This window comes from Pelmatolapia mariae, linkage group LG4 (genome assembly GCF_036321145.2).
Source record: "Pelmatolapia mariae isolate MD_Pm_ZW linkage group LG4, Pm_UMD_F_2, whole genome shotgun sequence".
Classification (NCBI taxonomy): domain Eukaryota; kingdom Metazoa; phylum Chordata; class Actinopteri; order Cichliformes; family Cichlidae; genus Pelmatolapia; species Pelmatolapia mariae.
In genome coordinates, this window is record NC_086230.1 from 20,906,802 (window position 1) to 20,932,595 (window position 25,794).

The window sequence follows — 25,794 nt, forward strand, 5'->3', positions numbered from 1 at the left end:
TTTTCACTTCACAAAGAGTCTCTCTTTCTCTCATACACACACACACACACACACACACACACACACACACACACACACACACACACACACACACACACACAACACAAAGAAAAAGACTGCCCGTAGACTAAAGATGTTCCCTGTCCATCAGCAGGGGCTGGTTGGGAAGGTGCAGAGGTCAGGGTTTAAGGGCCAAAGGCCATCTAATGAGTCACTTCATCAACTCATTACTCAACTAGTTAATTTGAGGATTAAAGCAGGCAGGATGAGGTAAGCACCACCTCTTTATAACCCTGCTCTCCCCCCATTGTAACCTTAAATTTTAACTGCTATTGTTTTGTTGTTGTGCATGTTGTGCTTCTTGTGGTTAGAAGTAAACCAGTTTTAGTTCTGGAGTATCATTTTGAGGTTTTTTTTTTTCTAAGTTTCTGGTTCTCTATTTATCAGAGATAAAGAGCAGCTTTTGCTTGAATTACATTCAGATCCTGACCTGAGAAGATTTAACAACTCCTGTTAGCAGATGGCAATGTTATTTTAAAATACTACAAACCATGCCAAGTCAGCTAAAGAAATGGGATAAACAGGGTGTCCTCATCCCTGCCAGACTATTTATGTGGATAGTAAGAGAGCGTGGTTTCTACTATGTGCACTGTCCCCGTGAGAGCATTTTGTGGTATGAGGGCATTGCACTAATGGAGGTGGGCAGGAGTAGACAACCTGATGAGTCTATTTGTGTGTGTTTTGTTTGTGTAAAGGGAAATATAAAAGGCGTTCCTGAGATACCCCTTTAAGAATTAATGTGATTTCTCTTAATTGTTGTTCTTATACACAGGAAAGTGGGAGGTCATCAAGGTCGTTTAACCAGGTGTGCAAAAAAAACAAAAAAAAAAACAAACCCTGAAAAAAAACGGGCCAACATTAACACATAAATGGCTCATTGCTATCAAAAAGCTCATTTCAAATCACATCTCTTCAGGAGGAAGTGTGATAAGAAAAACTTGTTTAAATAGCCAACAGTGCTTTGATTTACTATATTAAAAGACTGCCTCACAATGGGCATTTAGCTGGAGGAAGTGTTGGGAAGATAGGCTGGCAAATGAGGGCACACCTGGATAAACAGGCTGTATTTACATGCACACTGTACTGGCACATGCATATACAAGCGGTGTAATCTTGAGGGGCTGAGACCATATCCAAATTGGTGCAAAAGAAAGTATGACCTGATTCTCTTATCAAACCTGATATTTTCCTATTTAAACATGTAATCTGAAAAATATTCTAATCTGAGTGCTGTAAATTAGCTGAAACCAAAACACAATAATCAGACGTAGATAGTAAGATAAGATGATAGTTTCACTCAATACAGCTCCAGCACTGACATGGCCTGGTTTGACTGACTATAATGTGAAACCATACACCTGTTCCTTGCTTATCTTGTGTATGAGGTCATTATGGTACCTAATGGGTAGCAAATAGAGGGGTCTGACCATGAGCTAGCTGGCAGCAACGTGACAGAGGTTTAGACATTACTTTAGAGACCAGCCAAGGTCAAAGAGATAAGCACATAGAAGATACTCATTTTTATCAGCAACAAAGCATTCCTGACTTTGTACTTCATTCAGACAGGTGTTTCACATGAATGCTATATGTACAGTGAGGTCAACATTCTGACACTGTATTAAAAAAAAAATCTGTCATAGCAGCGTTAGTTCATTACCCTCAGGTGGCTTGGATCCACTCCTCAAAGGTGGCACTCATTTAGAATTGGTCTCTTGGTGCTCCCAAACACTGCTAATAATATTTCAGGGGGTTAAAGCAGAGTACAAAGCTAAATTAAGATGTTTCTAGCAAAAAGCTGCATTTTGATAGCGGGAGCCATGCTATAAGACCTATGCTGTTATTTCACACAAAAAGGGTGTTTCTCAGAATTAGACTAACGTTACATTTATTTAGACAAGAAATAAATATATTTAACATTCAAATTTTATATATGCACAACAATACAAAAGAAAAAAAAGTAAGATGAAGAAAGACAAAGTAGATGTTACCACACACCAAACATAGAATTTATCAAATAAAATCATAAGATCATTAAATCATCAAAAAAAATGTTTGAACTTATTTTAACTACTGTTACTACTACTCATCAATCGGCCCAGCAGCGGGCTTATTTTACAAGTGCTCTTTAAATAACTGTAACTTCTTTACTCCTTTTTGTACTAGAGACAAAAATCAAACAGTTTCAGTAAGAAGAGAAGGCGAGCTTCATGGGGATTTTCAGTGTTTCACGGTAGCACAAAGCATTCACAAGGCGTTGCTGTGTGAATACAGACAGAAAAATCAGCTGCGCCTACATTTTATCATGTGTGCTTCACATTATTTTACCCCTCAATCATTTTGGGCGAGGGAGAAAATTCAAATAGTTCTTGAAAGATGAGAATTGTTTTGTAATTTTCAAGCTAAAATTACAAAATAAGATAAGGTTGCCTATATGACACTTGGGTGATAAACCTTTCAAGAATTAGTAGCAGTGTGGAAACCTCTTCTTAGGAGGGGAAAAAGGCAGTGTGTATTGATGAATCCGGTTTTGAGATTTCTGGAATTAACAAAAGGGTAAATGTAAGAAGACAAACATGAAGGAAAGTGTGAAACACTGCAAAACAATTCAAATCGAGGAGTGTTTCTGGGATCTTCAGGAGTTGGATAACTGCACGTGTGACCTGTGATTTGCCAGCGTGGACTTTCCTCTATAGCCACATGGCCTCAGACGCATGGGGCACTTCAGGAAAGCGAAAGCAAAGCACCCTTGACATGACAATAAGCCCTTGGAAACACTCTCAAATCAGGCTGTGACAACACACATTTTCAGGTTATGCAGTTTTCTGAGTCCAGGCAGCTCAAGTGCATGCTATTATTAAGGTGAAATTTAAAGAAGCAGAAGTATCTTCAAAACTGTTCCCTGACTTTTAAACAGAACTTAGACCCCTTAGAAGATGAGCATAAATATAAAATTTCAATGATGAAAATGCAAGAAAAGTGTGTATTTCTCTTTAAATCCCCTATTTAATAACACAGAAATGTTTTCATGTGTAAAAATCTGTGAGGCCGCAAAACCTGTTATGGCTCCTTTTCCAGGCATCTGAGGAAAGATGGACTGCATGCACCGCACAAACACATGGCTGGTGCAACTCAAAAACTTTGAGGTCATGAAGGCTGACATATGGAATAGCGTGTTAATCAAAGAGTCCATGCTCCCAGCTGGAGCAGACACACTGGAAAAACATTCTCACATGCATGCTGGAGAATGCACTTGTAACACGTGTGTGTGAATGTCGATGTGTCTGTGTGTGTGTGTATGTTTCTCATAATAATGTAAAGCCTGTCAGTTTTTGCAGTGATGGTGGAGTTTGTGAGCCGGGTTATGCACATGTGTGTGTCTTTGCCTAAACCTGGTACCATTTTCCAACTTTCTGTGTAGTTTATTTAAAGAATTACACGTATTTAATCTAAAATAACGTATTAATACTAAATTCGGTTGTTTTGGTTTAAAGTGGATCTACTGTATTAAACTTTTCTGTATTCGACATACAGTTAGCCATGTTTAATACGATCATCTAAAGTTTCAAATAATGAGGTCAAACAATGTATAACTAATTCCCTCTAAGGCAGAAGCTCAAACTTCCCTCTAAACCTTTAGTTTCTGACTACTTTTTAAAATGGTGATAATAATAATTTTCTTTACGCTGTCAAAGAGGGGAATATCTTTAATATGGTCAGCTCCATGAAGACAGCAGTCTTGTGCACATAATGTTCAAATCTTCGGTTTGAGAGTGGCAGCCAATCAGAAGAATAGGAGTATGGCATTTAGGAGCTATAACAGGTTGTTTCAGACAGAGGAGGATCAAGACTCTGTACAGTAAAAATAAGGATTATTATGCACTGTGAATCATGCAAAGTCCAAAAAAAAAAAGCTATCTCATGATTGTAGAGCAGTAAGAGCAAAAAGAGCCAATGACATGTCTCTTCCCCTTTAATGCTTCAGTATTTCCTTTTCTCCCTTTACATGTGGTCGGGGAGCTCTGCACTTCGGCAATTTTAAAACCAGAATGTCAGTGACGTAGTAGCTCATCTGGCTCATGACATCCGTCATAATTCACAGGTTATTGCCTGGAAAACAACAAATGTGATCTTAACTTTGAGCACAGCTTTGACTAAACACCCATTAGGTAATTACTGTGTGCAAGTTTGATTAAATTCTGTAGGAGGAGAAGCAATTTGTCTGAATTATGGATGGATGTCTCATTGGTCCTTCTGCCAGACAAGCTGAAAAGAGACAAGACAAATATCTTTTCTCTTGCCATTCTTCGTGAATACCCCTGAACAGCAGACACACAAACACGCATTACCCTGACATCTTTAAAAAGCTTGGAATGAAAGCTGAGGAAGCAGACATTTACAAAACAGGATATAACCAGAATGCTGACCACAACCTGGCTCCGTTTCAGTTTAAGTAATATTTTTCTTGTCCCAAGATGCCCTGCTGCATCATTGTCCTCCTGTCTGGCTCATTCCTGTAATTATACAGACCCATCTCAGCCCCAGCAAAAAACAAATAGACTAGCGTCACTGGTGGAGAAAAAAAACAAAAAAATGAAAACGCATGAGTTATAATGCTTATAAATCTAATACAATCAGATAACCTTTATCTTAATCGGTGTGCATACGTACACATAAGCTTCTAGTCTATTCAGTAATATAGAATCTGAGAAAAGTCAGAAAGTGGCATGATATATGATCATTAACTAAACACAAATGTCTAATGTTTTAATGCATACAGCATACACAAAACATATTTTTCACTGTTTCTGGCTACACTCTGTAAAATGAAATGGAAAAGACTTTTTTTTTAAAGCACCATATGTGTGCTTAACTGCTATAGAGACAATCATTTTAAAAGGAAACAAGGGAATAAAAAGTACAAGGCATAAAACAGCCCTGTCTACAAGTGTCTGTTACTAAGCTTATTAAAAGTGACGTGCTTACAGGGCTCAGCACAGTCTCACTGAATTTCTAGAAAGTTATATGAGACAGATAATGGATGAGAGACAGGATGAAGGAGGACAAGACAACAAGGGGAAAATTGGCCACAAAAAAAGCGATGAGAGGAAAAAAAGAGAGCACTGGAGAGAGCAGCGAAAAACAAAGAGGGCTTCATTGTTTTTGGTTTTACTCATTACTGAAGGGGATGATAGCATAATATAGTGCTAATGGGGGAACAAATTGTGTGGTGTTCGGCTTACATAACTGCTGAGTGACTAATCACACAAGTTGTTTCCTTGACACACACACACACACACACACACACAAACACACACACTGCTATCAGCACCTCTTTTTTTCTCTCTGCTCTGTGCCGCTCACACGCTCACCTCCATTTCATGGAGGTCTCAAGGAAATTATTGCACAAAATAAAATAAAAAAAACACTTAAGATCAAGAAAATAATTGTAAAAAAATGAAAGGAAAAAACATTTCACATGCATAGCCCTCGCTGTAATATTACACGACCTGATACATCGTGATGATGAGAAATACGGCATCAGGTCAAAAACAGACACATAACTTCAGTATTTGTATATTTCCCCAGTTTTCCTACCCCATTAGACCATATGTGCATGAATGGCTCAATGTCTGATAAACCAAATGGACAGCTGTTTGCAGAACGAAAGGAGAGCTAGAAAGACAGAGTGAGAGGCAGAGAGGGGGCGATGTAGTCGGACTCCATCTGCTAATCTGCGTCAGTCCAAGGCAGTTCTGGCACATCAAGCGAGGGTGATGTACTTTACTGTCACTCCATCAATGCCAACAACAGAAGGCACAAACAAGCAAAAAATATTCTTCACTCTGAAGTTCAGTTTAACTTGATTTTATGCTTTGATGCCTGTTTGTAAAGGAATGTATAGTCGTCTGGTAGATGATTGAGGATGAGCTCAAAGATTTGGCACGATTTTATGACAAACCTTACCAATGAGAACTTGCAGTGTACTCTAAAGTGACCAAGTCATGTGTGCAGGCCTTCTGCTTGCTTTGCGCAGCGTTTCATTAATGCTGCAAGACCACATTGGGCATAGATCAACACATTTCTGTCAGCGGCACTCCAGGCACAACAACCGCAATGCAACTGCAATGCGACCAAGCCACCAGCCAGTGGTCCAGCATCATTGGCTGTAAGTGAAGAGTGAGGAAGAGCAGAATTGAGGAATGGACAGTGTAAAAGCAACTAGGATAGAAAGTTAGGGGCAGACAAAACCAGCTAACTGCCATGTCCTTGCAAAATCTAGCAAATCCAACAAGGTTTTCATTTGCCGAGACACTGCTGCATATTCACCCACAAATCCCACAACAACAAATTCCTGTGTGCACACCATTAATGGTTTAAGCTTGCTGTGTATATTGAGACAGCAAACATGACAGCCAGTCAAATAAATTCTGCATCATGCATGGTTTCATGGGCTGATGACAATGCCATTACATTGCTTTGCATGGAAAGAAGGCTTTAAGTATATTAAAACCTGATGGGTATGGTCTGCTGCCAGATATTTCTTTTCTGTTGTAACTTTAATCTGCCACATCAGCCACCCATGGGCATGGTTTTTCAAACTGTCCACTTCCATCACATGTTGCGCCCACCTAGAGGCTCCTTCAGAGTCACTGACGTGCAATCAGAGGTCTGTGTGCCTGTGCCAAGGCAGCATGGTAAATTGTCAGCTGACGAAAGAGTGGAAAAACTGTGTTTTGGGTTTGGCCTGTGCTCTCTTTAGCCAACAGGAAAGCTTCGGTGTTTCCTCTTCATGGGACATAATGGATTCTCCCCGCCAATGAAACACTATTCCTCCTGGCGAGTCTGCCCGCCGGCCACCTGAAACCCTTTCCCACAACACCCCGTCCCCTGTCTGAGCCAAACCCAGCCCATGAACTGCAGATATGGGACAGATGGAAGGATGGTGAGAGGGCGTCTGAAGAGAGGGGGAATGTGAAATAACACTGAGTAGGAGCAGATGGTAAAAAAATAAAATGGGGGGAGACAGAAGAAAACTGGCATCTTTCTTTTTCTTTAAGACAACTATGGAGAATCGTTGATTACTGAGCACTGTGTCTGTGCAACTCCACCCATATACGCAACATGATACGGATACTCACATCGGTTACCATGGCAACCGACAACACAATGAAACACAGCCTACACAGGCACATCCAGTCGCCCCTTACCCACCCATAACGGCACCCCCTTCTCTTCCACATCTGTCCATGTTCCGCTGTTTAGGTGATGAGATGCAGACAACACTGGCACATAGTGGCCACAAGGGCATAAGACCCGACTGAAACAATGGCCTCTTTATGATTTTATCAGCCTAAAAACAAGCATTCAGACCTCAAACACACATCTGGGTCGCTAGAATCACATGTTGGGCAAACAGAAAGATTTTGTACCTTCTCTCATTGTCATCCAGGTGAGCGAAGAGGACATTCTTGGAGATGGCCTTGGCCAAGGCAGTCATGGTCTTGTAGTCTTTTGGAATCACCTGTGAAGGCAAAAGAAAGAGGCAGCACATGAATGTGTGCTATAACAACACCATGCAGGTGGACACATGAAACAAACCAGCACAAACAAAAAGCAGAACCCACTTCAAAAGCTCAGTAAATTAAGTAATTAAAGACCAGAGTGCTGGCAAACTCTGAAAGGAATATCCCACACGTGCATCTGTGTATTTTTGGGGAAGCCCATCTGTTCAAGGATTGCACTCAAAATGTCACACGGGCCTTAAAAATTCACCAAAGCCCTGAACTCATTCATAAAACATGCATTTTCATGTCCCAGACTCTGTGGTGTGTGTGTTCGCAAAAAAATGGAATGGTAAAGTCTGGAGACACAACAAAGCAGCTGGAGAGAGAAGTCCGTCTTTATAGCTCTCTTCTAGGATGTCCTAATGCTCATTTAACTGTAGAGCATAAATGGCAAAAAGTAAGACAAAAAGACAATTTTTCTTATATAAATATGAGGGAGTGATGTGTGTGTGTGTGTGTGTGTGTGTGTGTGTGTGTGTGTGTGTGTGTGTGTGTGTGTGTGTGTGTCCCTCTTGTCGTGGGAGAGAGGAGGGGGTAAGCTGTAATTAAGTTAATGCAACAGATGTCTCCACATGAAGACAGCCGCACTGTGCTGTTCACAATATGCACACAAATACGCACAGAACCACATCACACACAAACTAAAAAGTACCCAAATTTTAGAACTAGAACTGGCTACTTAGTGGGCAGAAAGAGAAACAGGCTGGTCAGGCCTGGAAAATGCAGTTGGAAGTGGACACCGATTTTAGGTCAGCCTCCGATCCATCTCCAGCTCCGTCACCCAGAAGATCAGCCAGTGTCACGGCACACAGCCTGTTACCAGTCGGCTGGATGCATTTGCACTCCAAAAGCTTAACTGCCTTAACATTTCGAATGTAATGGAAAGAAATTATCATTCAGTCCTAGCAAACAATTTAGGTGAAGGCAGATAGAAAAAGATGGATCTCTGGTGTTCAGTCATTTACACCTGCAAGCAATTATCAGCTGCAAACACAAAAACACCTTCCTCCTTCAGAGCCGTTTGATTTTTTTTTTTTAACAAAATCAACATGCACTGTGATGTTAGCGGTGAAACACGCAATTCAATTCTCATAACACAATCTCCAGGCCAAGTTGGCAGACCTTATAATTTGTTAAGAATGATATCACACAAAAACAATTTTAATCAGGTGAGCATAGTTCGCTAACTGACACTGTCTAATAAATCACCTGTTACTTTTTACACTGGAATACTGATAGAAATATTTATGTAGGAATTTGTAAGCGTGTATTACAGGCTTTGAGTCTGTGTGTGTTCGGTGTTGTGTGTATGGCACCTTACTGCACATAAATGGCCAGAAATACAGAAGAAGAAATACACAAAAATTCACTTTTCTCTGGTGGATTTGTTGTGTTAGGCTAAGTTGTAACGGCACAAAGTCTTTTCTTTGTTTAGTTTTTTTGTACACGCTACTGATGCGGATTTGATGTGATGTGGATGTGTAAAGAAAACGAGGCTGGAGATGCAGGCAGGCTTTTTGCCATGACACATGTCTGTAGAGTCTGGTATAGACCTCAGAGCCATGTGTGGGTGTTTGCACACACCTGATACACACATACACACAAACACACACACTGCATGCTCCATTGGGCATGCGATTACAGTGTGGTGATGGGGGCTCGTGCCGTTATGTCATTACCCAGCAATTATTGGCGTGTCAAGTTAATTACAACTGAACAAGCACGGTAATGTTACACCACTTAAAGTGTGTGTGTGTGTGTAACGGTGTGTGTGAGTGTGTGTGTGTGTAACTGTGTGTGTGTGTGTGTGTGTAACGGTGTGTGTGTGCTTGTGTGTGTGTGTGCGTGTGTGTGTGTGTGTGTGTGTGCGTGCGTGCGTGTGTGTGTGTGTGTGTGTGTGTATAACAGTGTGTGCGTCTCTGTGTGTAATGGTGAGTTACAGTTTCTGGCACAAGAGCATCCTTTCTTCCAGCTTCAATAAATTATGGAGGAATGGATACACGGCAGTTTGTAAGAGGACTGATAACTTGAACTCTTGTTGTCCACAAAGAGAAAACAACTACTGAACTTTCTCTTCCTCTTTACCTGTTAACCACACTGTGTTTACCAGTGATACAAAGTAAATCTAAGTATGAATCAAGTCTATTTTCTGCATAATCTCTGTACAAATTGGAAGCTTTCTGGTTCCCACTTCCACTCTCAGTTATATTAAACAAGTCGTGCATGAGCAAGTTTTGATTGCATGCAGATGAACAGTCCATGTGGAGAGAGAAAAATTCAGTAGTGGTGAAATGTGATCCCAAAACCATCAGCCATCATCTGAAGAAGATTTTGACTTTTAGATTTATTAGCATTCACAAAAAAATGAAAAATAAAAATCTTGTCTCAGAAATCCACCTGCTACATTAACCCAGATTTCGGTATGAATGTTAATATACTTAAGGTGCTATTAAGTCTGGGTACTCAGCATCTGTACTGATGTAGATGACTCACACAGAGTATTTTGCTGCAAATAAATTAACTCCAAGTCTCTTCACTAATGTTTGTAAAATTGCACCGTTTAGCCTCTTTAACACTGGTGAAATGTTCTATTTCTTGGTGGGTGTTAAATGAATGAAAATAAACAACTTCAATGTTATTGATTACACTAGTGTGTATTAAAAAATAATAATAAACCCCACCTAACCTTAATTCTTGATTCCTGCAACATCTGACTGAACGGTATTCATTGTTCTTTTGTTTTTACTATATCATAGCATCATAGTTTAATGTGATGTTTTGATTCTGCTTAGAAAACAGAAAAACTAAACAGATTTAAGTAAACTGGTTGTATTCTACATACAAACCTACATAACTGCTGCCAACTGTGTGCAAACCTGTTAATGACTTTGTATAAAAGTGTACACAGCTTCTTTATGCGTTAGATATTTGTCTCTGCAATCAGATGTTAATGTATGTATCCGTCATAAGGCTGACCTTGCGCACATAGCTGACAGCGTCCTCCTCGGTGTAAACCTCGGCACTGACACCGCCCCTGCGGCGACGGGCCTTAACAACAGGGTTGGGTGGTGGGGGAGAAACTTCATCGTCATGTGAGTCTGACTGGCTGTTAGATTTCTGGCGTGCCATGATCTGCTTGCATTCTTCCTGCAAAAAGCAAAGAGACAAGATTTTTTGAGCTGCAAGCAAAAAGAGAGGGAGATAAATGGACAAGGCTATTTAAATATTTTTTTTTAAAATGCTGGTATTTCAAAAAGGAGTACCCAAGACAAATTCTTTAATGTGTAACAAAATGTGCATAGGAACACAGCAAATACTATTACTAGTGCCAAAAGACTACAGTAACTTCAAGCAAGACAAACAAGATCATCTTAAAGCATTTGTTATTCTTTTCAAAACAATCACATGAGCGAGAGCTGACAAACCACCATTTTAACAAAGCATCATGTGGAATTTTAGGTCAGACACTGTAAGAGAATAAACATCAATGTCCTACTCCTGGATGGACATCTGGCTGCCATGGTATGATGAAAGGGATCAAATATTAATATTGGCAGAACTGACCATGCAGCATGAAGAAGGCTCAACCAGGTACTGTCCTCCTTTCAGATAATGAACAACAAGGAATAGAGACATCAAAGGGGGACACAGGATGCCTCCGGCTGGCTGTTCTTTTAACTGCTGAACACTCTGCAGGTGATGAATTATTGATTGCAAACTTGACTAACACGTTAGCATAAGTATACAATCAAACCACTGAACGCTTGTTAGTATGTGAGACTGCTTCGAGACGAGGGAAATGGGAAAACAGTTTGTGCAAAGGTAGCAAAAATCCACTGCTTTGTTCATTCCTGCACAGACACTGACAATGGCTGGTGTGAATCTGTGGATTTTCAAGCATTAATGCACTTAGTAGCACAGTAAGAACTGAGCTGACAGCAGTATTATTCACCACCCATGTTTTGGTGCAGTAACAATATCTATGACACGTTTTCTTTTATAATATATACTTGGGGCTTTCTTCTGTTTGCTAGTTCAGTGCATTGCCACTGTGCAGTTGGAAATAATCAAAGATGTCTCAGAGAGACAAGATTCCAGACAGGCAAACGTGGCAAGAAGTGGCACTCTCACACTGCAGTACAGAAACACCAGACAGACAAGATATAAACAGAAAGAGAACTGCTGTAAGAACAGATTCAGAGCGTCGGTGGTCTCTCTTCCAAGCCTATTTGTAACTATGTTGAGCAAAACATAACCTGATTCAATCACCCAACAAAAATGAAAATTTGAAGCGACATTTGATTTAATCTTTTGCTTTTCGAGGACTTCAGTAAAAATAGAGTTTTGCACTTTTCACTTTAGTGCACTGTAATATGCATTTTTGACTATTATCTGATGTTTAACAGATGAAATGATTGCTGCAAATCTGAAGACAGCTAAAAAGAAAAAAGACCTGGAAGTAAGCTAGGAGTAAGAATGTTAGTGAATGCAGGGAGCAGAAATTTACTGACAATTCACTGTAGTCAAAAACCGACAAGGGGAGAGAGGACAAGAGACAACTTGCAGCAGAGAGACAGAAAATGCCACAGAAAGGGATGGAGAGCATAGGTAATGGTGAAAAACTGTCATATTAGCTGAAAACGGAGACTCAAACCTGTCAAATCACAAGTCAGCACTTCTCTGTACATACTTCCTAAACTATTTCAATAATTACAACAGCACAATATCATGAAATCTGGAACGGCAACACACCCACAATACAATTTTAGAAAACACTAGCTAGTTAAACAGTTGTTTTCAAGGTTATTCATTAGCTCAGACTTTGACTCAGTCTTTGATGTAGTGTACTTTCATCTAACATCCCCCAATTCGACGACTCCTTCTGCCTGACTCCATTACCCTCTTACTCGTATTAATGTTTTGCTCACTTTCACAAAACAGTACGATGATGCAAATCTCATGCCAACACGTGAGTTAGAAAAGCAAGCAAAACACTCCGGTGTGCACACGCATACATGCGCTTCTTGCTTACGCAGAGTCACTGCCTGCGGGAACACAGCCAGCAGGAGGAGGAGAAGAGAAGCAGAACCAGAGAGCAGATTCAGAGCACACATACAGCCACAAACACAAACACACACATAACCTTGCAGACACATGCACAGGCAGTCTCCAGGAGGAGAGCTTCCAAACTGAGCTTAATCAAGGTGGCGAGATCTGCAATCAGGTAACACACTGCATCCTCCACAGAGCCGAAACAAACACTTACGCACAAACGTGCTCGACAGAATCATGAACTAGCAAACACTGTTAATCTGCTGCTGTCTGTGACTAACAGCCACCTAAATGCACACACTTTCACTCAAACAAGGCAGTGGGCAAGCACCTTTACCTTGCAAAAAGGCTTTTATGGAATTGCACTATTTGTTTCAAACTCAATTAGGTACACAGATTAGCTTCAGGAGGCTAACTAGAGTTTGTAATCAGAGATATTTACCATGGCATGGAGGGCCCCTTGGCCTGGCCGGCTATGAGTCCCGTAGCCTGTCAGAGGCACTCGGCATCAAGTCAAAGTGTGCATGGGAATCAGCACACACTGATCCCCATCTCATGCACACCTGAGACACATGCCACAATGCATCAGCATCTTGCCATTCCAGCACAGCAACTGCTGTGTGTGTATGTCTGCATGCAAGTAAGCAGAGAATCCAAGTAGTGTGCGAGACAAAGTGATAGCGTGCAAATGACAAAATGTCTGCAATCCCCGCGACACAGCAGCCAAAAAAACAAGTCTATTGATGAAAACACTTATCACAGCAAAAAGCTTCTCTCTTCACTGGTCCTGCGCAACTCTCTGTCTCTGCTTTCCTCTTTCTCTCTCCCTCTCTCGCTCGCTTTTGCTCTCTCTCGCACTCACAATCAGGTGGCGCAATGAGCGGTCTCCTCTTGCTATACTCCGTCACTATGACAACTGGGTACTGCGAGCATCCTGAATAGTTGGTGAGTCTGAGCAGGAAGGAACGGTGGCTCACACACCTTTGTACACACCAGTTCTGACGCCATCTCGCTTTCGCTCACTCGCTTGCACATCTATGGTGAATCAGATCACAGAAGGGAAAACGTCACACTCTTCAAGATGGACTTCTGCTCTGAGCAAATGGTGTGCTTGAGTTTTTCACCAATGAATGGATTCAAACATTCCCACAGGGATGCATAATCATCCCATACAATCCCTATGTGTGCAAGTGTTCTGCAGTTGTACTGCTTTGTTTTTCAATCTTTGCCCACGTGCTTTTAGGTCAGAGGGTCACTAATCAAGTGAGGACTTTGTGTCTGGCTCCAACAAGTCTTTGTATTGTTGTGGCTCCAGTGCTCCATTAAAAGGGTGCAAGAAACACATTTAGTATGACTTTTGAAGTCTACTTTTGCTGCCTACACAGCAAGTTTCATTAGTTCATTGCGAGCTAATAGCATTTGCAAGAGACAAATGTTGAGCCCTTCTCTAGCAACACGCAGGCTAAGCAGCTAAAGTACTCTATGCAGGGCTATGTACAGCAGCAAAACAAAACACATCTTCAGTCTATTTTTCTTTTCGACCTAGGATAGTAATCCATTTGTCATTCAAAAAGCAAACCAATACATGATTAATATCCTGCATTCAGATCTGTTACTTTTATTCACCAATAAATAGCATTTTCTACTCTAGATTTTGTGCTATTGCCCTATATCAGACTCCCACTCCCTCCTTTTCTCCTCTGCTCTGCCTGCGTCATCATCAGCGGATGTTTGCCAGAGAGATAGGACAGGGCAGTGAGAGGAGAGGAGACGGAGGACACAGGCGTAAGCAGGACACAAAAGCTCTTTATATAGTGGGCTTTCCATTAGTGACTGTGGGTCAGAGATTAAAGAATGAAGCCACAGACAAAAGATGACACAAATCCAATCCCACACACGCACACGCACACACACACACACACACATAAACACGTCCCATGTAAACTCCCTATCATTATTAAAGCCATCATCAATTCCAATTCAAACTAATTTGCAGATGATGACTCATTTTGAAGTAGTTCAAACTGCTTTGTTTATTCCCTGAACCAATCTGCACCAAGTATACATGAAAAAAATATGACTAACCCTGATTTGAAGTGCTCTGACTAACCAGTAATTAATCACACATCCGGGAGACCACCCATCATGCTTCTTGCAAAAACTGCACAAACACTATTAGTTAGAGAAAAAGAGACATGGCAATTACCTTAGCCACCTTTGGTCCGATATCAGACAGCTTTACTCGCCACTGCTGGGACTGAAAACATGCGAGTGAACCAAAAACAGCAAAGTGCCGCGCACACACACACACACACACACGGGTAATGAAGCATGCAGAGCTGATCCACTAGCAGAGCTAACAGTCTACTCATCACTCTGTTCACACCATTACAACAGTACAATAGGCAGAAAGTTCACTGCTGTATTAGGTGAGCAAATGCAATAAAAAGATGTTTACTCGATTTATCATTGCAGCACACACGCAAACTTGTCTCGCTGTCTAAACGATAACTCTTTATTGTCTATATTCATTCTCTAATCTTAACCCTAAAAATCTACCCATCATCCTGAACTGACAGGTATTTTGACCTCAGCCCTAAAACTAAATCTAAACTCTAAAACAAAACTGCTAGATTAGCAGCATTGTGCTTATACACAGAAATAATTCCTATAAATGTTTCTACTGATTCTTCCTGGATTTGCAGACAAAGACACCCAACAGTGAAAGAGTCATTACACATTTTTTTTTCAGCACTGCATGCACACCTAAGCCCCAGTATGTTAGTACCGTCATCTTATACTACACTTAGTATTTTAGACTGAACTATGCAGCTTAAGTCCAAATTAAAAACTGGATCTTTTGCAGCTAAAACTCCAGTCAATTGACAAAAAATTGAGATACATATATTTTTGATTGAATTTAATTGACTTTCTTTGGAAAAAAACAACAACAATATCCTGAGTAATGATAGCCATTTTTAGTGATACCAAAGAAATGACTGCTTCACAAGTGGTATTTCTGAATGTAACATTGACTAACTACTGAAATAAGCAAGTGAACCTTGTGAAAATAACGTCTTTCACAGAAATCACAGAATGGCAAAGGAAAAGTGAAGGTGAAAGGCAGGTAAAAGAAGACAAAGAAGGACCATCATAAAGTGAGGGCTGGGGGTCCGATTTACCTGTCAGGGACCAGGGTGAGCTAGATAGGAGGAGGTTTAAGTCCAGGTGAGTGCACGAAAGCCAGGCTGATCTGACAGAGTACCCTCCATTTAACATAGTGGTGACAAATGAACACAGAAGCTGGAGGCACTAATTACGCCTATGATGGAAAACTTTAGAACTTCTTGACGCACATGGCGCATAGTATTGTTTGTGATGCTGAAATGGATTGAACTTTCTAGGCTGGTTGAACTTTGTATCGATCCAATACCAAGTGAACACAGGAGCAGTATCGCCGATATTAATACTCTACTTTTACTTTCCATAAAACTAGTTAACACAAAAAAACACAACTTTTAGATTTTTATGTATTTTGAAAGTGGGCTTTTGCGCTAGTATAGATCTGGTATCAATCAAATACCAGTGTTGGTATTGGTATTATCAATATTTAGTTTGATCCACCCACTTCTAGTGCAATCAAACTTGATTACACAAATGGAGACTGATCTTAAAAATATAATGAAGAAAGGGACAAAGTAAAAGAAACAAAAAGGAAAGCAGATGATAGGGTAGATGATCCAAAGCTACTCATAATACTCCTCTAAATGTTTTCAGCAGACTCAACAAACAGTCAAACCCTTCTGACGAATTGTCAATCAGAGCCCTTCGAAGGGACTGGTGGAGTTGTTATGATAGGTTCTGGTGACAGCTGAATGGCCAACAGCACTGAAAGCCTTCTCATTTTACATAGGAGGGGGAGACAGCAACTGATTGACTGATCCAATGACAGAGAGTGAGGAACTCTCTCTCATAATGCAAACTGAAGGAGATGTGGCACGTTTGTTTTACTTGACATACGACGATGACGCAATGAAAAATCATCGCAACACTAGCCCCTTTGCAAAGAGATACAAATATCACATTACTTCTCAATCCAGAATCAGCTTCTGTTCCTAAAAGAAAAGATTTTTGTTTTAATGCATGTTTCAAAGCTTATATGAACACAGCCAAAAACAGCTCAAATCAAAAACATATGAATTTAATGCCTAAAAGGCCCGTGTTTAATTTACATTTACAAGTTAGAAGCCCTAAGATCCAAAGAAACAATTACGCCTGGAGGCTAATTAAAACTGAATGAACCAGATCTCCTACTGCTGAACAAACACTAACATCACGATATGCAGTCAGACGTGTGAAGAGAGATTCACTGGGAAGGACGACCACAATCATGATCTAAGCAGGAGGGAACTCAAGAAAGGAAGGGATGAAGTTAGCTGGTTAGCTGCAACTACACTTTTAAAATAGGGGCAAGTTGTCCACGCTTAGATCAAACATGGATGATGTTGTTCTCTCATTGCGATGAGATTAAAAAACAAAAGTTAAATTAATTAATAAATATAGTGGGTTAATATACCTAAATTTATTGTTATTTCAATGCGTCCTCTGCAGGGTTACCAAGAGTAGATGTCTGATGATACAAGACAGAAGAAAAGTAGAAAAAAAATCAAATAATGACAGGGACAGGAGAACCCTTTAAAATGACAGTGTGAGGTGTGAGACAAACATATTTGTCACATTTATTTTTTTCAGATTATTAAACAAATTTTAATATTACACAGAGATAAGGCGAATGAATACAAAACACTATTTTAAAATCAGTGTTTATTTCATTAAGGGAAAAAAAAGCTATCCAAACCTACCCAGCCCTAACTGATTGTGCCACCCTTGGCAGCAAGAATTGCACTCAAGTATTTAACAATAACTGGTAATTAATGTGTCACATCACTGTGGAGGAATTTTGAGCCCACTATTCTGCTGCAAAAACTTGACCAGGACACTTTGTTTTTTCTGAGCTGTTAAAAGATGGACTTGCTGGGGTGTTTCTGATCATTTTCCTGCAGAGTGTGCTTGAGCTTCAGGGCATGAACTGATGTCCAAACATTCTTCTTCAGGATTTTCTGGTAGAGGGCAGAATTCATAGGTTTTCATAGCTTTTATCCCTTAATAAATTAAATCATCATTTAAAAACTGTATTTTGTATTAACTTGGGTTATCTTTGTCTAATATTAAAATTTGTTCACTGATCTGAATCGTAAGTCTGAAAAATATGACAAAAATAATGAACCAGGAGGTCAAATACTTTTTCATAGAAATGCATGATGAGGCATTGTGACAACAAGATTTACCACAAAAACAACAACAAAGAGGTACACATAATCAGACAGAAGCTGAGACAAGTTATGAGTCAGATCACTCAAAAAAAAAAAAAATAGTATTGGTATGTAGTGTGGAGTTTGTCAACTATTTTTCCTATTTCGAAATAAATGTGATGAATGTTCAAATTGCTCAGAATAACCCAAAAGTCTTCAATAACAGCAGCTGGGCATATCTAACCATAGCCAAACAAGCTATTAATGGAAAGCTTCCACAAATGTTCTGCAACTAATAGGCACTGCAATAAATAAATATATAATGACAATAAAAATGAAAACCACAACAAGGAAACTGCTATAAGATGTGAAAAATAAGAGTTAACAGAACAGTGCTAAGGCATGAGTGATTACATGCCAGACATACAGATGGAGTCGAGGAGTCACGGCTGGTGTTGTGCTGAACATTTAGTTGCCAGCACAGGTGGCATGTTATGTAAAGATCAAAGCACTGACTCCTACATGGCTGCAGCAAGAACTGCACAAGTATGAGTGAGACACAACCTAAGTCATCAAATATGTTCTCATGGAAAGTAAAGGAGAAAGGATGAAGATATCCAGGTGTTCCATATTGGATGTTTGTTAAACAAAGCCAGCAACAGCAGTTGTACCAAAAATGCCAAAAAACAAAAAAACACTATTAAGCCAAGTGAAGATGCAACATAACAAATTCAATAAAACATCTGTGCTTCCAGCTGCCCGTTTCATTCTAAGTGATAAATTCACACTAACACATTATCTCCTGGCACTATTATAAAGTGCTGCTTCCAGACAGACCTGCAACCTGGGAGACTCATGAGATTTCTAGGTTAGTCCAGCATTCATTTAACCATCTAAAATAGACTTCTCTAGGGGTTCTCACAAAGGACAATCAGCCCATTGTATTAGAAAGTAATTATTTTTAATCACTGTTTGGGAGCCCTAATGTCAAAAGACTGGTAATCTTATAATAGCTTTCTGTGTTAACAAGAAACAAATCTAACCTATTTCTATTAAATAACAGGGAGAAAAAAATGTCAGCTAACGTGGCATGGAAATAATCTTTTGTCTTTTTGTACTATGTGCCAAAAATTAAGCTCATTTCTCTCCAATTACACACTGAGCTGAGCTCATAGAGATGGCAGATGAGAACACCATCCAAAGCTACTATTGTAGAGATCAAAGGCATCATTACCATACATAAATAGGCAGGATGAAAGGGAGAGAGATGGCTGTTATTTCCACATTCACAATGTCAGCTGTGAACAAAAGATGTGTTATTACATCAAAACAAAAAGTCAGAAACAAACTTGTCAGACTAATGATTTTGTGTGATTCTCAAAGAAAGAAAGAAAGAAAGAAAGAAAGAAAACAACACCAAAGAAGAAGAGAGGAGAGTATATAACAGAGAAAAGATTTTCCAGAAAAGATTGCTGTGCTGTGTGAAACAGATCCTCTGCAGATATGAGGTTAGGTCTGACGAGGTCTGGAAAAAGAGGAGAATGAATACCCCAGTGATCTAATTGGCACATAGACAAAAAGAAAAAAAAAGTGGACACATTAGAGGACAAAGGGGATAAACTTGTGAATAAAAGAGCTTATTGAACACAGGATCGACTACAGTCCTTCTATCCACTATTGTTGCCTAGGTTACCGCCTCTAGTGGGCGAGGAGTGCTGACAAACTGGTGGTGAGAGAAGACAAAGAAACACGCAATCAGGGAGGGTGAAATATACCAAAAGATGGCATGGCAAGGGTTTTTTTCTATTATCTGTAGCAAAAGCATTCGGCTCTAAAAGGCTGCCTGATCAGGGACCAGACACTGCAGGTGGTGAAAAATATTTCAATTTCTGCATTTGTTTAGCTTTTAAAATATTCTACCTCTGTTTGTGGCCTTCTGCTGTGAAAAATGTCCACTTTGAAACATGAAGATGAATATTTTTAGCAAACATAGAAAGGCAGCCCTAAATTCAGATTAAATGGATATGGCTTGTTGAATGAAATACTGTCCTCAAAGTTACAGTGGGCAAGAAGAAAAGAAACACAATAAGCCTCTCAGATAACTGGGACACCAAAACATGGCCTGTTTCAGTTCCACAAATGACTGACCTCACAGCGCAAGCACAGATTTGGATGGCTTGACTGGAACCATGTTGGGCAACTGTCGGCGAAAGAGGACTGCAAGTCTGCAGTTTTTTTGTTTGTTCGAACCACTTGTTTACACCGAGTGATTTCACAGACCAACATTCAACAACATAACAATTCAACTACTGCAGCTAGAGCAATAAAATATATGCTTGTTACTGTACAAAGACGCTTTTTTGACCTTGCACACAGTTACACAATGATAACCAATGATCACAGGGCCATGTACTTGTAATTGCCACACAGGAACCTCACAAACACAACCCTAGAGTAGTCAAAAAATTCTAAAATTTAAAGTTCACATTGACAGAAAACATTTATGTAAAAGACATCATGTAAAAATCACTGGTATCTTCTTGGTTTTGATGCACTTTTTCTTTTTCCTCAAAAAAATTAAACAGTCTGTCACGTAAAGAGAAATTAAATATTGTTTTTTTGTTTTACAATCATTTGAACAGTCAGGCTATTGTGCTTTTAATTATAATATCAGATGTTTGCTGCAGAAAACACTTGGTCTGCAGTGGGGAGGACTGAACAGTGGGAAATTTCTACTCCCTTATATTATAATGAAAGTCCAAAGATGGTTGCAAGTTGGTCAAGTGCTGCATGTAACCCACAGCTCTGACAATACTGTTTCAACTGCGAATGCTCTCAAAGTTAAACTTTGTTGATCAAGTTGGTAATTGCATGCAATCTGTTTCTGATGATAAAGCAATTATCTGTGATAAAACATCGAAAACCACATATATGTTGCTGTGTGCATAGAAAGAAATTCACACTTAACAGAAATTCACATTTAACTATTACAGTTCCCGTTCTACAGAAATATAACCAGATTACAACCAGCTGGCAGGCTGCTGAGTCATGTTGTACTCATTGATAAAAATGGCACCATGTTGATAGTCAGTCTGCATTTATAAATTAAATAATAATTATTTGCAAATCTTGGACCGTCCCTCTGAAGATGATAGCAGCCAACCCAAGTCAGACTGTGATTGTTTGCAGAAAGGTTGCCTCCTATCAAGCAACCTGTACAATCGCTTTGTGATCACTCAAGCAATGAGCAACCATTTAGTTACCACAGGTTGCAATCAGTCACAGAATGTATAATATAATCACCAGGCAACCACCAATTTTTCTGCTAACGCAAGGAGGTTGCTATCCTATTTTTACTTTTGGGACTCAGCACTTAGCTTGCTCGGTATTATAAGGTAGCTTTGTCAAGTTAAGTGTGCCCAGTGTTTGATAGCTTTTTGTTGAGCCAATTCGATAGTTCCCCAGCTAGCATCATCTCAGGATAATTGAACAAGAAGGCTCATCTCATGTACTTAGTATCCCCAGAGTATTTTAATTTAATTAAGAAAACGTAGCATTTTCATTCAAAATATTTCAATATTATGCTGTATACATTTCTTACCCCCACCCTTACTTATTATAAAGACTTTTGATGGATATGTACTGCATAGTTCAATTCAATTCAATCCAATTCAATTCAATTTTATTTATAAAGCGCCAAATCACAACAACAGTCGCCTCAAGGCAACTGTCATTCACAATGACTGTATACATTCATGCAGGAATGTATACAGTCCTGCGAACATGCAGGACTGTATACATTTACTCCATCCCGCCACTTTTACAGTTTGTATTTATTATATCCTCTTTTCTATGCTCACTATTTAGGTATTACAATAAATTTTCTCATTCATATTTCTTTCCCTCTAAGAAAAATAGCACATTAGATCACATACTTCTTAATGATGTAAAACATGTACAAAACACTCATGTCAAATGTATCCCTATTTCTTACACACTGTGCAGTATGTCTTTTCTTAACATGATAGGTTGTTATTGTAATGGGATACACACAAGGTGACGCACAAACAGCTTGTTTCTGCTGAGCTCTATCACATTGATTTGTATTCATGCTGCCTCTCTGGCTATGCAGCATTACAGTCCCCATCAACACCAGCAGCAGCTCTAATATCAACAGTGTTCTCGTTTTGACTCTAACGCTGCTTGACCTCAACTTGCTGCTCTTTGTTCTTAAGACGCAAATACACCAACAATTTCAGGACATACAAGCTAAAGAGCCCTGCTTTACCTTGACCTTTTTTGTCATTGTTGTTGATTCAGTCCTAAAGATTAAAACTATAGTATTAAAAGAGATTTTTTAAAAAAGTCAGGGTAATAACCAACTGAACACAAGACATTTTTTTGAATGTGAGGGGAAATTTTTAGTCGAGCATTTAGAATTAAGTGTAATCCAGTCATTCTTACAAAGACAGTGCAAAACACACACACACACACACACACACACAAACACACACCAACAGAAAAAAGATGGATACCTTCACCCGGACATGAGCATGGTGAGAATCACTAGCTCTATCTGATCTCTCTTCACGATAACTTCTCTTGTTGGAAATGCATTTCTAAAGCAAAGCCCTCCTGAGACCACCATTAATAGCCTTCAGTCCCAAATAACACATCTTAATGAACCACTTGTAAGAGTAAAGCCCATTGTTCAAACACACAAATCCTATGATCTGCTTATGAATGAACTGCCCAAATGCACGATTCTCTGAATGATCGAAGCCAAACACCAGGAAAGTACATCCATTTAAGCTAAATGCTCCAAAATATTCTCTAGTTTGGAGATTGCTTCATTAGCATTTGAGGTATGACACTTCAGAGAGGGTTGAAACATTTGAACTTTTTTATTTTTATGTGCTTCCTAGTAATTTCCAGTTAATTTAACTCAACAAGCGTCTTATAAATAAAGGAAGACTTAAGGAAGCGACTTTTTTGTAAAAACATCTTACTGCTGTACTAGTGCCAGCAGAAGCCAACACATTAAAAATGAAAAGAGACAGATGCATATACACACACACACACACACTGAGCAGTCACATTGCGTTTAAGCTACAGGGACTGAGCTACAAAGATTACCCCGTTTTAACCTGTTTTCTAGCTCTGATCTTTCATTTGTCTGTATTCAAAACAGCCAACTCTCCTCTAATCTTTTAATGGATGTGCCATCTCTTTTGTCTCCCTGCTCAGACACAGACAGACAGACTGAGAGAGTGAGATGGGCAAATACAAAAAGTCTGCTGTCTGAGTCCGCAAGCGGGACACTGGGTGCTCCTCTTGCATTCCCTAATGGATTCTCCTATTATAAGATGGAAAATGAACAGTCCAAGATAATAATTTGGGCACCGTCTGTTTTTAATGCTATAACTAACTGGGATGGTACTGACGTATTCATACAGTAGTACAAACCTTGGGTGAGCAGATGTAATGTAACAAATTAGGAGGCCAAAAAAGAAGGTGTATTTTCCTCACAAACACATACAATACCAGCAAGTTACAGAAGATGTTGATTTCAAAAAGAATTCCATCTTATGTGATTCAGCTTAAGACTACTTCATTCAAACCAGCCACATTACTATCATTATTAATGCAAAAAGAGTAACATTGCAGGAAAAGCGCATGTCACGTAATACAATCACAATTAACACAAACTCACCCCATTCAAAAAAAACAGTTTCCACACATTAGACACAGAGACTCTCAAAACTTTGTCATCACCAACCTTCTCCAGCTTTTCAAAATGCTCCCGCAGGAACTTCATAGGACGCTCAGGCTTAGCGATGCAGAGGTTCACAATGCACTCTTTGAGGATCTGCTGGATGTTGTGCTTCTGCACGAAAATTTCACAGCCCTTCAAACTTTCGTCTTCTTCCAGAGTGGAGGAGGAGGTGGCCATCTTATCTTTTATCTCTGTGACAGTGGGAGAGAAACAGGGTGGACCATGAGAGGAGGGCAGGGAAGCCAGAGGAGGATAGCAGGGAGAACAATGTAGCGGGGGGAGAAGAGGGCTGAGGAGGGCAGAAAAATAGAAGGAGGGGCAAAATGAGGAGTGTATAATGAGATATGACGGGCACAGGGGAGAGATTTGGAGGGGGAATAGATCGTGGGAAGCAGGTGACTTAAAATTTCACCAATTTTTTTTATGCTTCTTGCACAAAAAAGGCAACCCTGCGAGCAAGGTATGATGTTTTGTGACAACAGAGGCTTTTGCCAGTTTATTCCCTTTACTAAACAAAATATAAGTATAAATAACAAAGCAAATCTATAAGTTGTAGAACTAGGTAGGATGTTTTAATTTAGAAGATTGCCCAAAATAGACAATCTGATCAATTTTCAAGTGTTTGTCCTAAAAAATATACATTTGTGTTGAGAATATAAAGTTACAGATTCTAAAGATAGAGGATATTATCATCTGCTTCTAGATGGTTGAAAAGAAGTGTACCTCTTGTGTCTGTTTGTTAGAAGATCTTGATTAATCAGACCGTGCTTTATCTTAAAGACCTCATAGTACTATATCACTCCTACAGAGCAGTTTGCTGGAATAGGCCTAGGTTGCTGGGGACTGGGGGCAATGATGCACTAAGCATTTCTTCTTCACTCACCACTATGTGTTTATACACAACTTTGTATGTAACCATTATTATTAAGCTCTGGCTCTCTTCCACAGTGTGTTTTTTCCTGACTTCTTCTCCTTGCCCACAACTGGTTATAGCAGATGGCTGTCCCTCTCTGACTCCAGTTCTGCTAGAAGTTTCTCCCTGTTAAAAGGGAGTTTTTCCTTCCCACTGTCGCCCAATGTTTGATCATGGGGGGGTCATATGACTGTTGGGGTTTCCTCTCTTATTTTGCAGGGTCTTTACTTTACAATATAAAGTGCTTTGAGGCAACTGTTGTTGTGATTTGGTGCTATATAAATAAAGTTCAATTGAAATTAATGTAATTGAAACCGACAAAAAAATAGTTAAGGCAAACACATCTAACAGAACTTAACTTATTATCAATGGAGGTCCACTGGAACACGGCCTATTTTTCGTGGCGGATAAACATGACTGAACATTGAAATACTGGAAAGTAGTGTCTTTATTTGTAAAACTAAATACTTCAGCAGGTGGAGGCAATGGGAATTATATAACAACACATGACTACTAACAAATGCTAGTAGCCTATGTCTGACTGCAGATAATTGTGCAATACGTCTCAAAGCAAGACAGGAAGCTGGGCAGGTGTAGCTAGCTAACAGTTCACTACCCTGAATCACTTCCTCAAAGGGAAATCACGTTAACCGTATCGTTATTTCTGCATAATAAACCAGACTCGAGCATGACTTTGAGGATGACATCAGGCTGCAGCTTCATTCACAACAAATACACCAGCAGCGATGTCCACACGGAACAATTTTAACTGTGTAAACTGTGGCGCTTGTGATGAAACCGAACACCTGCTCGTCTGCATTCAATACACAGCTAACACAGCCAGAGTTGCTAACCTTACAATGACAACCAAACCACAACGAAGGGGGAATTACGGCGACAGCATAAAGCATCACGAGCCCGGTCTAAAACCACCCCACCGCTATTTCGTAGACACGGTTCAGTCCTTGCTCGCGCTCGTGTCCCTACCGTTATTTGTGGAGGAAAAAACACCTCGCTGGTTGGTAAGAGATTGATGAGGTGCCTTTCGTTAGCTGGGATGCTGCTGTTGCTGCCTCTGCCTCTGCCTCACCGCTACCTCTCGCTCGCTCTGCGTCA

The 25,794-nt window shown here is 39.8% G+C and overlaps 1 protein-coding gene across 4 annotated transcripts in view; it reads right to left on the reverse strand.

Moving 5' to 3' along the window:
- Positions 1–25,794, reverse strand: part of prkar1b (protein kinase, cAMP-dependent, regulatory, type I, beta) — a 65,487-nt gene extending 39,693 nt beyond the window's left edge. Inside the window, exons 1-4 of one of the 4 annotated variants that reach the window (XM_063471838.1) lie at positions 25,666–25,794; positions 23,769–23,956; positions 10,602–10,772; positions 7,491–7,582 (exon numbers count right to left, since the gene is read on the reverse strand). In XM_063471838.1, the coding sequence (XP_063327908.1) occupies positions 7,491–7,582; positions 10,602–10,772; positions 23,769–23,942 (437 nt within the window). In that variant the 5' untranslated portion in view covers positions 23,943–23,956; positions 25,666–25,794. Of the gene's footprint in view, positions 1–7,490; positions 7,583–10,601; positions 10,773–13,119; positions 13,471–22,524; positions 22,638–23,768; positions 24,055–25,665 lie in introns of those variants that run through there. The other 3 variants (XM_063471839.1, XM_063471843.1, XM_063471840.1) reach the window with 3 other exon arrangements.